At 34.8% G+C, this 18,859-nt stretch overlaps 1 protein-coding gene across 1 annotated transcript in view; it reads right to left on the reverse strand.

The window, feature by feature from the left end:
* Positions 1-14,688, reverse strand: part of LOC131072802 (L-arabinokinase) — a 249,262-nt gene extending 234,574 nt beyond the window's left edge. The window contains exons 1-2 of the mRNA XM_058009061.2: positions 14,437-14,688; positions 10,929-11,036 (exon numbers count right to left, since the gene is read on the reverse strand). Coding sequence (XP_057865044.2) covers positions 10,929-11,036; positions 14,437-14,535 — 207 coding nt within the window. The 5' untranslated portion in view covers positions 14,536-14,688. The remainder of the gene's footprint in view (positions 1-10,928; positions 11,037-14,436) is intronic.
* Between the last annotated feature and the right edge of the window lie 4,171 nt (positions 14,689-18,859).

Raw genomic sequence — 18,859 nt, forward strand, 5'->3', positions numbered from 1 at the left:
AAGAATGATGAAGACTATTCATCAGGCTATTCAGGTTCTTGAGATCATCCACAACCTAGTGGTAACTGTAGCTGCTTTTGCTCATACTAAGGATGTTATCATTCCTGTCCTGCAAGTAATCAAACAAACATCAAGGAAAGTCCTAGCTCAAGAAAAGATAATGGACGGAGGACCTCATAGTTTACTTCAATGGTCAACTTTACTCCAGATGAAGGAAGTCCTTTTTGAGGACATCAGTAACAAATGCAATCAAGTTGAGGAGATTATCCATCCAATCCAGGACAGAGTGTTTGAAGTATTATGTACTATTCTTGGCAGGAGGATTGTAGTTGAGACAGATGTGGATTTGCAAGAATTAGAAGATAGAGTCAAGGTCATCTTTTGCAAAGATAAGAATGTTATTACAGATGAGCAACGGGATCAGATGTTTGCTACCATGCTCTTGATTGAGAAAATCAAGGAACTTGAACCTGGATGGGACGCTGCTCTTCTCAAGGCTTTTGATCAGGTCATCCACTTGGAAGAACGAATGAGGAATCTTCCCGAGATTCCAATTGCTGAGATCGAAGGAATCGTGTCTAGATTCATTGCATATGCTAAGAAAGAGCATTGGAAAGGGAATAGGATTCTAGAAGAAAGATTGTTATAGATGATGTGGCGCCTTAATTTTCATTGGTCTATGTCTCCTAGGTTTTTGTGCCAAATTTAATATTTGGCTATGCATTTAATATTGTTCAATAAAAAGGGGGCTATTTGTAATAAACCCTAATTAGGGTTTAGGTGTCATAATCTTGGCCATTGATCTTCTTTTGATCCGGACCGTTCATTGTAATTGAGGATGCTATTTATACCCTCATTCATTTTCATTTTGATATATAGGAGAAATTAGAAAGAGAGAGCAATAAGAAATAGTTAGAGTTTTGAGAAGCAAGTTATTTTTGTAGCAAGATTGAGCTTTGAAGAAGGAATTTCAAACAATTGTTGTTCATGATGGCTTTGAGATCAACAAAATATTGAAGTTATGGTGTTTTATTGCAATTCTTGTGGTTATCTTCATGGTTGTTTACTTTCTTGAATCATTCTCAGTCAAAGTAGTATTTAAATTTGAAAGACCGAGTGTTGGGCTTGATCTTTGGTGAGATTCGTACTCCAAACCACTAGCTTCTTACTGATTGTAAGGACGCCTTGTGTGGTCGACTGGAAATATTTGGATTGCATAAACCTTCATTCATTATTGAGTCATTGATATGTACCTTCATGGTAGTACTTCTGATTCTTGATGATTTGAAAAATCATTACTCACCTTAGAAGATCGCATCAGTTTCAGTAAAGTTGTAATTCCTTGGCGATACTGAAGTTGGTAGAATCTTACCAAGATTAGTCTACGTTGGGTCATTCTTAGGATTAGATTAGAGTTTACCTCTTGCAAACCCTACCCTTTTGATCTTTTTTGGAATTCATTAGTATTAGGAAATCTTGTTCCTACAATTCGGATACGTAAGTCCCCTTGATGAAACAGCAATCACAACGACCACTGGTGCTTATCCACACGTAGAGACCCTACATAAAAGAACATTGGAGTCACCCTGATTGATCCTTTTTTGCGACATCTTCAGCAATCAGAGACTTTATTCAAGAGAGGATAAGGTACCTTTGGGTATTTTATTCTGTGTATGATTGTGTACAAAAAATACACGTCAACAAATGCCTAGGCTTGGAGGTCTTTTGCACGTATAATTATCATTTATTTTTCCAAAAAAAAGACTTTGTGGAGGGAAAGGAATTCTTTTTACTGATATTTTCCCTCCAAGAAAGTTATAAAATGAGGTTGTGAGCTCATTTGGAGGATTAGCTATGATACATTATTTGCTTCTACATATGAAGAGAATTTTTTTCTTCTTCAAATTAGTTGAAGACGAAAACACTCTAGAAATTACTAGTATCTATTAAGACTATTTAATTATTATTTAATGGTCATTTAGTGTACTTTAGTTATTTTAGTTTGTTTCTATTTTTGTCTATATTTACAATTATTTCTTTAAGAAACATAGTTTTGTAATTGCCTATATGTAAAACTTCATTCATTAATCAATAAAGCAGTTACCATTTCATGGTATCAGAGCAGGTTTGATTTTTTCTTCGATTTTTTTTATGCAAAATCATTGGTGCTTTTTCGAGTTTTTTCCAGAAGTGTTTCTATGCAGATCAAAGGTCATTCTTGCAGGCTCTCTGTGAAATCACACGGGCTTATCTGTTCATCATGGAAGTTTGTGGGTTTTTTTATCACGGAGTTTATTTGAATCGTGGTTCGCGGGGATTTTTCTGTTTCTCAGTTCGTAGCTGTTTTTTGTGATTCAGCCTACCTCATGACTTTGTTTTTTTGCATTTGCATTTGCAACGGGTTTACCGATGGACACATGTTTTCTACAATGCTTTTCGTCTAAGTTCTGCGTCGTTTTCCTGAGTCGCATTGCTTTGTTTTCATGCCTACACGATGAAATTTTTTAGGTCTTCTACAAAACGCAACGAAATATGTTCCTATGTGTATTTGCCAATCGCATAAGGGTTTCTGGGTTCGCACTACACAACATGTGTTTTGCCCTCTATGACTGTCGTTTTTCCATCCACAACTATTTTCTCCATGTGTAGGATTTTGTTTTCCACATTTGTGTGTGGTCTATGTTTTCTACAAACCCTCCTTGTATCTCCCACAATAGGCTCTTTTTCAAACACAAAATTTTTAAGGGCCGCGTCTACTTTGTGCTGGGTTCAAGAATACCACTATAAACTCGTGGAGATTGCTGCAACACATCTGTATGACTGATTTTTTTATACAAAATCAGTTTTTTTTATTTTCTAAATTGCACCTCAGGATTTGTGTTTGACTGCATTTTGTCAACACCTTGGGATTTGTGCATGTTGATTGATTTTAACCAGTCCATCAGACTTTTATAGCAGCTTATCGTTTTTAATGCATTGGACAGCTAGCAAGATGGCATCTCTGACAAACATCATGTTGGAGAGCAAATGGAAGTTCAATGGCTGCAATTATGGCACATGGAAACAGCATATGCTAGCTATCTTCGAATATTGGTGTGTTGATGAGGTCATTCTGGGTACTATGACTCAACCTACAGCAGCGAGAAAAGATCAAAACAAATATGATGAGCACAATCGGGAAGCAATCATGCTCATCAATTTATCCATCACTAATTATCAGCATCCTCAAGTCTCGTCTGGTAAGACCGCTCTAGAGATCAGGCAACATTTGAAGAACCTTCATGAAATGTCAAACAAAAGCCAAAGGTTCTTTCTGAAGAACATGTTGTTTTCCATAATGATGGACGATAAGATGTCTATGCACGAGCATCTTACAAAGATCAAGGATATAGCGATCCACTGGAAGCTACTGGTCACAAAATGGAGGAAGAAGGCATGGTGGTGATTACGTTGAAAAGCTTGCCTCGATCCTACAAGCATTTTATTAAGATGCTCACTATTACTTTCACTAGTGTTGATCTCAAGTCTCTTGACCTCTACAACAAGCTTCTATAGTAGGATAGATGGAAATAGCAGTTTGGTAGTAGTACTAGCACATCCTCCACTAAACAGGCATTCACTGCCAAAGCCTTAGATAAGGACAAACGCAAAGACAAGTCCTTCTAGCAAAAAGGACAAGGCAAATCTCAGGAGAACCCAAGAAGAATATTACATGCAACTACTGAAACAAGTTTGGTCATATGAAGAAAGATTGCAAAAAACGATTACCATCTGAGCAATCTAAATAGGGAGGGTCTCAGCAGAAGGCCAATGTTGCAGCGCATACTGAGTAGGAGTCTACCTTTTATGCTTTTATGGCTAAAAGACCAACTAATAACGTTTGATCATCTGTTGGGTACATTAACTCTAGAGCTTCTCGACATTTCCCAAATCGACGGGATTACTTCTCAGAGTACATGGCTTTCAATAATTGTGATTTTTGGAGAAGACTATACTGTTGTCGACAAGAGCAAAGTTGAGATTCAATCTGAAGGAAGAAAATTGTTATTTCTCAATGTATACTATGTTCCAAGCATGGAACTAAATCTTCTCTTAGCCAGTTAGATTAAGCACCATGTCTGAAGCTAGATGTCATCTTCAGTGCACACAAATGCAGCATTGTTGACAAGGAGATTAACACTACAGTTGTTGTTGGCCTTGAGGATCATGGTCTTTACAAACTTGTTGACACTAGTAATTCTCAAGAGCATGCTATGGCAACAAAGAGTTCATTCATCGGCACTCTTTGGCATCAGTGGTATGGGCATCTGAATCTTCATTATCTCTCTCAGTTGGCTCGAGAGGGTTTGGTTGTTGGGTTACCTGAGATTCAGTCCTAGAGTCATGGTGTTAACAGAGCTTGCCAAGCAAGAAAGCAACATAGGACTCCTTTCTCAGAAGGCAACGCTTGGAGATCCTCCAAGGTCTTGCAGCAGGTACATGTAGATGTTTGTGGACTGATGAACACTGCATCAGTCACTGGCACCAAGTATTTTTTGTTATTGTCGATGACTTCAATAGAAAAATGTGGGTTTTTTTCTTAAAAACAAATCAGAAGTGTTTACTGAATTCCAAAATTTTAAGGCCTTGGTTGAAAAAGAGTCAGAATGTCCCATCAAAACTCTTAGGTCAGATAATGGGGGGGAATTTTGATCTACCGATTTCTCCAACCTCTGTACAAAACACAGAATTGAGCGCCAACTTACCACACCCTACAACCCTTAGCAGAACAGTGTTGTTGAGCAAAGGAACCGCACAATCACCGAAATGGCCTAGTCTATGTTGGAACATAGGAATGTTCCTCACAAATTTTGGGCTGAAGCAGTCTATACTGTAGTGTATCTTTTGAATCGGTCTCCCACACAAGCCATTAAGAAGATGACCTTAGAGGAAGCTTGGTCTAGGAGGAAGCCCGAAATTAGGCACTTGAAAGTTTTTGGCTCTACTACTTATGTTTAGATTCCAGATGCAAAGAGATCAAAACTGGATTCAATGAGGTAGAAGTTGATGTTCACGAACTACAATGATAACCATGAGGCGTATCGAATGATTGATGTAGACATTGATCGTCTCATATTCAGTCGAAATGTTGTGTTTGATGAAGGAGGGCCTTTTCAGCTCTCTTCTCATGTTTTTAGTTTTGAAGATCAGCCTCTAAAGGCTAAGGACTTGGGTGTTTGACTTCCCTTAGCTCCACCTGAAGGGAGGGATTCTGCTGATTCTGACACGGAGATTGTTGAAACTCCTCGGTAGGATCTTGTTCCACCAAATTTTCCTCGAGAACACCTGGATCAACATCCAAATGAGTTTATTCCAGGCAGCCCCAATCATGCTATATATCCTAAGTTGGATACAGGTGCATCTACTCTACAATCTAAATGGTGGGAAAAGACCATTGGTGTTGTTTGTGATGATGAGCTTATTGAAGGGATATCTTCTAGAGGCAAGGGCAAAAAGAACATAGTAAATTTTGCTCTCATGGCAAATCTTCAAAGTATTTATGCTAAGTTACTAGTTCGGGCTCAAATTCGGGGATTCGGCAAAAAAAAACTTGGGTACAGGTACGGGTTCGTCCATATATATATAGATAGATAGATAGATAGATATGTATGTATGTTCAAACATCAAAATTATAAAATATAATTATATAATTTATAAACTATCACCACCATTATTGATTATTACAATGACACAATCCATACAAAAATGAAATATAGAATGCGACTGCTGCAATGATATATTACAGCAGTTATAAACATATCAGATATTACAGAGAATAATATAATACAACATCATTCTACCACGAACAAAGGATCCTAAGTTAGAGCACGACAGAGATGAATAAGAATAGCATTAGGACAGAAGGATGAACAGAATAAGGACAAATAAAAGCAGATCTGCAGTAGTCTAGAACAGCTTGGTGCGATAGAACAAGAGAATATATGAGCAGCCTTATGTAGAGGATAAGAACAGAATTCAGAGTAGACCGGTGAAGCATATTGGAAAAGATTAGAGAGACATGGGTTTACATGTTTAAAAAAATTTAAAATACTAAAGTATATTTTTATTGGTTTTTGTGTTTTATGACCTGTAGGCCCCATTTTTTGGGAACCCACAGGCCTCGGTTCTCCTGGGTCCACCCGGGTTCTCCCTGGGTCATACCTAGGTGGATGGGTTCTTTGTGGGTTCTCTGTGGCAGGACCCACAAAGAACCCATCCACCTGGGCAGGACCCGGGTGGAACCAGGGGAGGACCAGGACCGAGCAAGAACTAGGACCCAGACCCAACCTAAAATGCCAAGAACCGGTACCTTAGTATTTATGAGCCTCGGAATTATTCTGAAGCACAAGGAAAGCCTAAATAGGAAAAAGCTATGGAAGCTAAACATCATAGTCTTCGCAAGAATAAAACATGGGTTCTATCAAATCTTCCACCTGGGAAGAAACCCATTGGCTGCAAATGGGTCTATTAAGTCAAGTATAAAGCTAATGGAACTCTTGATAAGTACAAGGCTCAATTGGTGGCTAAAGGGTTCGCACAGGAAAAACACATCAACTATGAGAAGACATTTGCTCCCATAGCCAAGATGAGCAACATCCAGCTTGTTCTAGCCATTGTAGCACAATTTGGCTGGAAGGTCCATCAAATGAATGTCAAGAGTGCCTTCCTCAATGATGAATTGGAGGAAGAGGTCTACATGACGCAGCCTCAAACTTTCAAGGTTGCCAGTAAAGAACACTAGGTATACAGACTGGTGAAAGCACTCTATGGCCTCCAACGGGATCCTCAGGCATGGTACATAAAAATTGATTGGTATTTGGTTGGACGGGGCTTTTAGAGGAGTTCTTCGGGTCCCAACTTGTATGTCAAGAATAGTGGTAGTTATATCCTTCTTCTTGTCATCATGTCGATGACCTGATCATTATTGGTAGTGCGGCACATTTGATTGAGCAGATCAAACAGAATTTGTGCCAGTCTTTCGATATGACAAATTTGGGACTTTTGCATTAGTCTTGGTGTAGAGGTTTGGCAGACCAATGGCGGTACCTTTATTTCTCAGTCAAAGTATGTCAGGAGTTTGTTGGATAAGTTCAAGATGAATGATTGCAAACCTTCATCTACACCTATCAAGAAAGGTTTGAAACTATCAGCCAAAACAAATACACCTGTGGTGAATGAATCAGCTTTCAAGCAACTAGTTGGCAGTCTCATCTACCTCACAGCCACTAGACTTGATCTCAATAATGCTATGAGCTACATATCTCGGTTCATGACGGCCCCTAAGGCAAAACATTGGGTTGCAACGAAGCATGTACTAAGATAAGTGAAGGATACACTTGACTTTGGCATTCTATATAGCAAAAGCAAAAAATCCTCAACTAATTGGTTTTACAAACTCTGATTGAGTAGGTTTTGTTGATGACAGGAAATCCACTTCTAAGCATGTCTTCAATCTGGGCATGAGTGCAGTCACATGGACTAGTAAGAAACAATAGGCGGTAGCTCTTTCCTCAACTGAAGCTGAATATCGAGGAACTGCCCAAGCAGCATGTGAGGCAGTTTGGCTTCGAAGGATGCTTTCTGACATACAAATGTCTCAAGCAGGTCCTTCTCCCTTGTTCTGTGGCAATCAAGGGGTGTTGAAACTTACCAAGAATCCAATCTTCCACGAGCGCACCAAACATGTTGAGCTTCATTGTCACTTCATTCGACAACTTGTAGAAGATGGATCTATACAGTTGTAGTATGTTCCAACTAGGGATCATATTGCAGACATCCTCACCAAGTTTCTGAGCCCAGATAATTTTCTCAAGTTTAGGGGGCAACTCGGTGTAGTTGATAGGATGACCATTAAGGGTGGGTATTAGAGTATTTAATTATTATTTAATGGTCATTTAGTGTACTTCAGTTATTTTAATTTGTTTCTATTTCTCTCTATATTTATGATTGTTTCTTTTAGAAACATCGTCTTGTAATTGCCTATATGTACAACTTCATTTTCATTGATCAATCAAGCAATTACCATTTCAGTATCAAGGTGGAAACCCTCGTAGCTGGTTTGGGTGGTTTCAAACAAATGCCATAGCTATGCCTGCAAGTGAAGTATTTTCCAGGGTTTTTTCAAAAAGAATATTTATGCTGTGTTTTGAGTTATTTGAATCTGATATTGTTTCTTAAATGTGTCAAGATGTTCCAGAGTGACTGAAAGGAGATTCTAGAGGCTTTTTCTTTTGTTGGGCCATACCATTTCATTACAGGCCTGCCAGTCATTTGCAGCTCACTGGGTGTTGGTTTCAGACCCAAAGTCCTTCTAAACAGTTGAATATTGCTTCTCAAACCTGGTTGCCCCTAATCACATTGTTTCACTGCTGGTCCAAAGGGAGAATTTGTGGTGTTGTTGCAAATATGTATAGCCCAAGTACAGGTTATACCACTGCTGGAATGTGTGTGAAAATATGAGCATGGAATCACCCCACCTTTCATGACATTTCTGACTTGACTGGTGACGTTTGGGGTTTTTATGACTAGTTTCAGACTTTTAGAGGTGAACTTCATCATATTTGCATGTTATATGGTGATTCATTGAGCTGGTTTGAGCTTATCCAGCGCTGCAATTTCATATCAGACCTGACCAAGCTATTTTTACCAAGGTATTTCGTTGTTGTGACATTGATGAGCTGGTTATTTCATGTTATGCAACTCATTCTGGGGTTGTTGCAGCAGTAATATTCATTAACAGCTTAATATCAGCAATCAGACTTATTATGTTTGAAAGTTTTTGAGCTAACTTGTAATACTCTGGATGGTAGTACCATCAATACTTTCTTTCTTTCTCTTTGATGTATTGACTCACCCCATTGAACAAGTGGTGGTATTGTGTTGATCACCCCACTGAATAAATGGAAGAGTCGTTTGTTCTCCACTGAATAAGTGGAGATTCTGTATTTACTGGCCAATGAAAAAGTGGAAGAGTTGTTTTTTTAACCCCTCTGAATAAGTGGAATTGTTATAGTTATTGTAATTGCAATCAATCGAATAGGCATGGAGTGCCTATGCTCATTGTACTGTACACTCCATTAAATAAACATTGAATAGTCCTTTCTTTTCAGTTATTGCATAGTACTCCACTAAACTGAAATTGGTCGGCTTGCCACTTAGTGCATTTTCTTTTCAGTTGCTGCAAGCTAGATAATCGTGTGGTCATTTTACTGTATGCTCTCACCTTGCCCGTCTAGAGAACTGAGTGATCAGAAGGTGAGTTGGACATTGCATTGTATCTCATTTTCAGTTGGGGAAATTTTCAAAAAAACATTAGGGGTATATATTTCAAATTTCATGGTTTGGAAGCTGCATTGAGTCCAGAATGCTGTTTGTGGAGTCCATCAGTGTGTTGAGGTACATAGTTCACAGTAATGCAATGGAAACATAGAAATCGGTTCCTCCTGATGCTGGTCTTCACCAGTGGTGGGCGTCCAAAATGTCCTAATGTGGTGAATGTTCTGAGTTTAGGTGTCTAATTATTGTAATATGATAGAGTAGTGGTCTGTGTATGTGAAATGTTTGAGACAGCTATGCACATATGGTGGGTTGTTCATGCTGTTTTGTCCTGTCTGGTTGATCAGTGTTTGGTACATGATGTTGCTCACTCTATATTACCTTGGAACGTGTAGTGGCTTGTTGATTCTGTTATTGTTGACTCTGCTGTATCTCTTATTAAGTATTTCAGTTAGTAGTATGTTTGTGTTTATATGCAAGGAAAGGGCCCCATAATAGAACCCCCTAGATAATATCTTAAGAAACCATTCCCTTGGAGCTTCAATGTTAATTTTAGTAATCAGATATAACAGAACTCAGAAATAAAGAGATGCAAGAACTCATAACACAGTTTACCCTGGGAAAATCTCCCTCTTGGAGGAAAAACCCAGCATTAATTCTCAGATCTTATTAAGCAATTATCAAGTGTATCTTTACAATGAGAAGCAATCAGCAAACTATGCACAGTAGTGTAATGTCTGCAATGAAGAACTTATCTGCAATACATAGGATGTTGCTGCCACAAGGAGAGTTGCAGTCACTGAGATGAAGGTTGCTGATCCTAGGATGAGGTTCGCTGCCCAGAATAGTTCGCTGTCACTTAAATGATGATGTTTGCTGTCCCTCCAATGATGTTCGCTGTCCTTCCGATGAAGATCGCTGTCACTAGAAACCATTTCGCTATCCTTAAGTTATTGTTTGCTGACTCAGTGAACAGTCTGCTGAATAAAGGAGATAATTCGCTGATTGAGGACAATTCGCTGTGTGTGAATGAATATGTTTAATGCCATACAATTTACTTGTTTATATACTTGACTTGAGGTGTCAAGTTAGCAAGTCAGCTTGCTTATATATTTTATATTTTACAATTAAACCGATCAATAGGTCCTGCCTCATTACACGTTACATTATGTTTGCTTAACCACCCAATTTGGGTCCTGCCTTAGAACACGTTACATTATGCTTATACGCCCAAATAGGGCCAGCCTTATATGAGTTTAAGTGTGTGAAATCAAACTTTAATTGCTTTTAGCAACATTAAAGTTTGATGATCTGGGCTAGCATAATCTGAGCTAGCTACTAATTTCAACATTCGATGCATATGCATCGCTTCTAATTATAACCATCATCACAGCTTTTAGTTCCACACTATGAAGGCAACAGTCTATGACAACATTTTTTGAATTTTTTAAAAGATTTAAGAGACTCGTCAAATAAACATTGCAATTGCATAAACATTAAAGAGTTATGAAAAAAAATAGGAAGACTTTGAGAGCTAATAATTTTTTGGAAAACGAATGAAAGAAACAAAGAAAAAAACTAACAAAATGCAAAAAATACTGGATGTAGCTTACCCTGCGAATATACAGGTTGGGTGAATTTATGTCAGTGGTGAAGACAAAGTCAGGGGCCCCAGTGACCACATGAACATCGTGTCCAGCTGCAACAAGATTCCGTACTACCTATTACAAATAATTGCCAATAGAAAACTGTGTCATAATTTATATATGTATTTTACATATAAAGAAATGAGGATAGACTACCAAAAAAGGCCTGCTATGCTTGAACGTACAGGTAAAGTAGAAAACTCCCCATCCTTAAATTTAAATTATTGCCCATGATGACATCAGAAAAATGTAATATTACCAAGACATCCTTCAACAGTATATTCAAGAAAGCATATCATGCAAAACTATATTCCCATTCTTTCATACTCTTTAGCTAGATAGTTAAGTATGAATTCATGGCTAATGCCTAGAGAACTTCCAGGAAAAGCAAGCGACTACAATACCCCAGTTATATGCACACTGTGTCTGTCTACAACTATTTTTTTATTTTTTTGGCTGTCTGTCTACAACTATTATTAATACTATGGCAGAAACTTTGAGTTCAAAATAAGAATATATAAACCTGTCACTATAGTAGACAGCTAAACTTTTATTAATAGTTTTGAAAATTTGCAAATAAAAATCGTCATTTGTAAGCCTTAGATTTGAAACTTAAAATCTAATTGAGAACTCAGATTTAAACTTCTGAATGTTCACAAGTAATATTTTCCAATTTCTGTTTAAATATGTTAAAAAACTATAATAGAAGATCTGAATGCCTTAAATATGAAAACAAAATAGAACTACAGTGTCACTTAGATATCACTTACAGCACCGAAAATAACTTTGCTGACGAAGCATGAAACCAACTCAGGCCAAAGAAGTTTCCAAATGTGGTATACAGCTCCTAGAGCTGTGCACACAGAAATGCTTCCAAAACATAAAACACTACTAATGCCCTAGGATCTTTTCAAATTATAATTGTTTTACCTTTAGCACTAAAACTTTTCAGTGACCCAAAAAATATGCAACTAGCTAAAAATCATAATCTTACACTCACCTTGAATAATAAGGAGAGTGCCGAGCTCCACTTTTTCTCCAGTGAAGCTCTGCTCTATTTTATAATATTATAGAGAATTGCTTTCATATCTGCTAATATCGTACCCAATGAGATACTTTCATATCTATGGCAGCATTAACAACAAGTGAGACCATTCACATACTACTTTATCTTTCTATGGATTAGTAAGAAATGGTCCTAAGTCAGATTACATTGGACATACATCCATTGAAAAATGCCTCTCGAGTAGTTATACCACCAATTGTTACACTTGACTAATATTATTTATCTATATTATCCTATCTGACAATTTTGACCCAGGATCCAGGTACTGATTCGGTGCATCTTCCAGTCCTGGTGGATTGAGGAACTATGATTGTGGGTTTGTCCCAGATGAAGCCAGGTGAACCATACAAAACCTGGGTGGTTCCGGCAGTGCCAACATGGAATCCATGCTTTTTTTAAATGATTTTTTTTTCGCTTTTTTAATAATTTCCAGCATAGTTAAGAGACTTGGTGAGTTAAAGACAATTTTCAGTGAGTACTCATCCTCTACTCAGCAAGACTGAACCCTTCACTCATGCTGCACATGAAAAACATGCATCGAAGATCTGTGTGGTTTTAAAGATCTTCTTTATTTTTAGATTATAAATAATATATTTATGATTTTTATATGTTTTTGTACAGATGAATCCAACCTCCAAAAAAGATTGCCGGATCCACAAATCTGAACCAGAACCAGAAACTTAGTTATTTATTGATAGGAAGTCTCACTATTACACATGATATGCATATGGATATGGCACATGTTAAGAGTGTTGAGTAACCACGTGGTAAGCCATTATGGAGAGTAAAGCCAATGGAGGAGGAGGTAGGAACAGCAATAGGAGCCATGGAAAGAGACCATGAAAGTGGTAAGATTAGAATTAGAAGAAGTCGATGTAATAAATGTAGTCATCTTGGGAGAATGTGCAGAGATGGATCAAATGTGGGATGTATGAGAATGTGTGTATAGGTAGAGCTGAAGGCTAGGGAATGAGACGAATTTTGCACAAGATTCGCACCATTTGTACATATTGCACAAGAGCCATTCCTTCGAAATCAGCACAAAACTAAATGGAAATCAGTAGAGTTGTGCAAATTTTACTCGCACTTTTAGAAAAACATTCAATACTTGTTCACTCAGAAATACAAGGCTCTGCAAGAAGGTGTTCCAAGTAATGCATTTATCCAGTGTCTCTTTGAGGCAACATCTAATCAAATAGATAAAAGTTTCTTGTAGGATAGCAGTCGTGAGACTATTGGGCTTTTACTATTTGCAGTGCTTTCATGATTTCTCCTGGGATGAGTCCAATCCCCAGATCATTCAAATCATGTGGCCTTCAATTACCAATGAGTATTCCCTGCTGAAGGATTTCTCAATCGCCAATAACCAATGCATATTCCCTGCGAAAGGATTTCTCAACCGCCAATTACCAATGCATATTCCTGCTAAAGAATTGCTCAACTGGTAATCACCAATACATATTCCCTCCTTAAGAATCTCTCGGCAGCCAAGCTATCAAATCAAATCAAAATCAAAAACTTCAAATATCAAAGTACATAATAAGCACAAATTTTCTCGATGTGAAGCCCTCGTGACACTGTGCATGAGCCCATCTAAAGATCATTGAGCAAGGCTGCTTCTAAAAGTAGGTCAAATCTACTTTATGAAAACCAATATGCACAAATTATTTCTGCTTAAGAAATGATGAAGAAATTTGCTAGATGAGCACTTCTAACAAGCTATCTTGCTGAAAGATGTGAGAAATAGGAGTAATTTTGAAAAACTTCATTCTGCTTAACTTGAGTATTCTGGGCAATTTTTCCAATATTGAGATCTTAAACTAATATTAGCCCAGAAATATTCTTCTATTTGTTAAGATTCCATATTTAAATTTGGCATTATCCAAATATATATAAGTTAAGTGGAAACTGAAGCGAATCTTTGTCTTCAAACTACGAACACCGTTTTATGCATGCACAAGTACCCTAAATCAAAGCAGCAACCCAGCAATCTTATGGAGGGAGAAAATTATATACCTCTCCCTTATCATGTATGAATTTTCCTAATACATCATGAGCGAAAATAATTCTAAATAGTTGATCCGAAGGCAAAATTAGTAGAAATTAAAAAAACATTATAATTTCCCCATCCCATCTCTCATCTTTCTTTTATAGCTGTTTCTACACTCTTGTTATACATGTTCCTCTTCCTGAAGATAGGACCAGAGTGTGATCGAGGAAAAAACAGCCACAGATTAAACCAGAAGCTAGTCCTCTTTCTATATCCTTCGATTTTGATACTTAACAGAGAATCCTTTACAGAATCACAATTCTCAAAATTCTTACAATGCTAAAAATAAATAGTAAATTCTACAGCATGCACTATAATCAACGTTGAATATTCCAGTAGTACAAAACAGAAAAGACTACCTCGACTACTCGGGTGGCATGGCCAAATCCATGACCAGTCACATAATACGCGAATGTCAGGCGCTGTGCAGGGGGTCGATCCTCCGACGTGGCTTCCATTTTATTTTTATTTTTTCTCTTTCACAATTAACTCTGATTATTCAGAGGAAGTTTGAAAAAGAATATGCAATGCGCCAAAGAGGGAGGGAAATATAAAGGATTGAAAGTGCTGACATGGACATCGGAAAAAAGTGCGTGAACAGTGGCGCCCTACGCCATGTCTATCCACATCTATAACTCATCATTGTTTTGACTGCTATATATGGGGCTATTTACAAGTGGATAAAAATACTTTACACCCTTTGATTAAGGATGAATTAACTAAGACAGATATTTATTTATTTATTTATTTATTTTCGTTATAAAGGCCATATGCAGAATTTTTGGGGAAGGTTAAAACTTTTGTACTAATTTTTTTGGGGAATACATAATTGAAAAGAATTCAATTATATTTTTAAAATTTATTCAATTAATTAAACATAATTTAACAATAAATAAAGTTGTTGGTACTATTATTATTAATTAATTAATATATCCAGTAAAGTTGTTAGGTCTAGAAATAGTACTAAAGAGTTAGGATCTTTATAAATAATAATAGGATGTTGGATAATACATTTTCTTGTTTGTTTTTTAGTGTCTTATTTGTTATTTGTAAATTATATTTATAACTAGTATATCTATAATATTAAAAATCAATGTAAAATATAAGGAGAATTAATCTTTATCTAGATTATTTGTTCTTTTATCTTAAAAAACAAGATAAAGATCACTCTACAACAAATCCCATAAAAATAAAATACAAAATTTGTCTTCTAAAAAAAATCAACCACTTAAACAACAATCTAGAGTGAAAGGAAAGTTGTCATTTCTAATTAACTTATCTTTTTGTTTCCTTTTAGGATAAGAAGGTGATGTCATTGTATAGTTATAGAGTTATTAGTACTTGTTATAGAATTGAAGGATTTTTTTATGTTTACATGCATATTTTTTAAGTTTACAAATTACAAAAATTATTTTCCTTTTCAACCACTGGACAATATTGTTTTACTTATTATAGAATCGAAGGATTTTTTTATGGTGCCACTCCTCCTTACCTTTCGTTGTCTCACATATTTATTTTAAAAATTATTATTAATTGTTATAAATATTAAAATAATATGTTAATTAAATTATAATCTACATTACATATTAATTATTATGAAATTTAAAAAAAATTAATTATTTGATATAGTGAAGGATAATTTTTCAACACAAATTTCTTAAAATAATATAAATTTTTTTTATCTCTATATTTATGACAATTTAAATTATATAAATAAAATTAATTATAAATTATAAATTCTCAACTTTTTTTCATTATTCTCTATAAATACTAACATGGAAATATTGTAATAATTGTTTAACTAAAATCATATTTATAATAAAAAATATTTTTTATTGATATTATGTAATTATAATTGATAATTTCATCTATATATTAATTTGTTAATAATCAATTGAAATGCATATTTGTTATTTATGTAATATATATTATATGTTAATAAATTTATTATATAATTATATTTATTATTTATTATTGAGATATATTATTAATTATTAAATATTAAATTAATGAATAATTAATTAGATTTATTTATTTTATTATTAATGCTAAATTATTATTTTTTAATTTTTAAATATTAATGTTAATGATTATCATATTATATCAATGTTTATATCATAATATTAAATCAATTCTATAATAATTAACTAGATTTATATAGTTATCATTAATACTAATTTTCTTATATTTTTATATTAATATATAAAATTTATATTCACAATTATTCTATTATATCAATATTATAAGGCAAGTACTCGCCAGCACTTGTTTAAAGAAGTTGTAAGTATTATTTATTAGCAATGGAATATGTTGATAAGGACTTACAAATTAACTAATTTTTTAATTAATTAAAATAAATAAATATCAAGAAGTTGTTGTTTTGGCTTATATATCTTTGAAAATATGAGAGGAGAATGGCTAAAATGAAGCTTTCAAGAACAAGATGAGCTTAGTAGGGCTCAATTCATGCGATTTTAAAGGCTTTTCTAGGTTTGAATGTGGTGAGTCTTAAACAAAAAGTTAAAGAGTGAATTAGTGAAGTGCATAAACATTAGTCTTCATTCTTTTATATCATGGATAAATGATTCAAGGTTATATTTATTCTTCTTTTATGCTTCCTATCATAGGCTCTAATTATTTTTAATTAAATATGAAATAAAAGGTTAAAGCCTCGTCTCAAGCCTATCTTTTCTATTTTGAATTAAAGTGATATTAACATTTAAGTTGAGAACAGAATTTCAAACCTAGAGGAGAAATTAAAGAAAGAATATGAGGGCAGATTGCCAACCTAAATAAGAACATTCCTAATCAAGACATACATGATTTGAAGAAGATTTCTCTCAACATGACACAAGCGGAAGCCCTTGAAAATTTGAATTAGGTTCTTCTTTTTGTTGTCATTTTTCTAGTTTTTAGTTTTTTGCTGGATTTTTGTTGTCTTATGGATGTGTTTCCTTTTATGGGTATATCTTTAAGCAGTTTTTTGTAATTTTGCTATGTTAAAGGGTTTTGGGTTCCTTCAAAACCTGTTTGTTCCTTAATCAAAAATATTTAAGTTGAGATGATTTTCTAGGCTCTATAGTGAGGGACATAGGGATTGAGTATATGATCCAAGATTTTAAATTGTATTCTCGAATTGATTTATGAAGAAGAAAACTCTTTTATGATGGAGTCCTTCTCTTTTTACCAAGTGCATAATGTGCTTATGGTTTTGAAAGGGGATGGTACTTCAAGCCTCGATGGTCTACTTTCTATGTTTTTTCAACACTCTTAGAAGATTATTGACAAGGAAATTATAGTGGCTTTGAATTTCTCTAGTAAAAGGTCATATTCTCAAATATATTAATTGCACTCATATTTCTTTAATCCCCAAATGACGACAAGTTGATTCATTTACTTATAGGCTAACAAGTTCATGTATTGTGGTCATTAATTTCTTGAAATTTATGGCACATAGTTTGAAGATGCTTTTAAATAATATTACCTCTCTAGAGAAAATTGGTTCTTGCTAAGAGTTAGATCATGGATTGCACATTTTCTTCTCACGGAATTTAGTATTTGATTAAGAATTCAAGATTGTATTTGTTAAGCTTTTGGATTCAATTATGTGTTATTTTTTCATCAATGTTTCAAATCATACTTCACGATCCATCACTAGGATGAGTAGATAGATAGCAGAATTAAGAAAATTGATAATTGTTGAAATTCCATGGATGATGGCTCAATCGGTACCATGTGTGTGCAAGGAAGTCCCAAAGACAAATGTAGATCAAACAAGTATAATAATAATCCAAGTTTAAAGAATTTTTGAAAACCTCGAGAAAGAGAAAATTCAAGTATTTGAATTGTCGAAAGAAAGGGCATGTGAAGAAGGAATCCAAAAGAAAAAAATAAATCATTTGATTACTCCATAAAAATAAAAATAAAATTAAAAAAACTTCTAATGTTGGTGATAATGATTATTTATTTATTTATTTTTAACTCTACTAGTGATGATGCTTGCCTCATTGATTCAAGTTTCTCATACCACATGAATCCCCATAAGGAGTGGTTTTCATCGTACAAGACATATGATGGAGGATAATTTTTCCTTGGTGACAATAATACTAAGTAGATTGTTAGTAAGAGAAAGGTGCAGTTGTGTTTTAGTAATGGAATGGTTAAAAATATTATACTAATATTTGTGAGAAACTTATTCTTTTGTATCCAAGATAAATAATTATAGTGTGCATGCAACATTTAGAACATCTAGTTCCATTTTGGCATGCATGTTAAAATAATTTATGATTATATTACATTCATTGTCATATAAGTGGATAACATGTTTATTGGAACAAGAAGGTGATGATTATGGAGCATATAAGTTAGATTTTTATCATATGTGATATGAAATATTAGGGGCTTATAAATTGCATTCTTGGTATTCAAATCAATGGTGTTCAAGTCCACAAAATACTTTGGTTAAGCTAGAGTGAGTGGTGCTACCATTTTTAACAATTCAATATGCATGATTGTAAACATGTATGATTACTCCATTTTCAATTATTAGTAATATTTTTTTAGATATTATCCTATATTTGACGGTAATATTGAGAATATGTGTAATTTTCCCTATGCTAGTGTTATTTCTAGCCTGATGCATGCAAGTTTGCACTAGACAAGATATTACCCACTAAGTAGGAGTTTTTTAGTAGTTCTATATCTAACCCCAAAAGGAGAATTCAACCTATATTAACATGATTTTCATATATTTATGAGCAACTTTTCGTTGCTATTTATGTT

Source organism: Cryptomeria japonica, chromosome 2 (assembly GCF_030272615.1).
Source record: "Cryptomeria japonica chromosome 2, Sugi_1.0, whole genome shotgun sequence".
NCBI classification, from domain to species: Eukaryota; Viridiplantae; Streptophyta; class Pinopsida; order Cupressales; family Cupressaceae; genus Cryptomeria; species Cryptomeria japonica.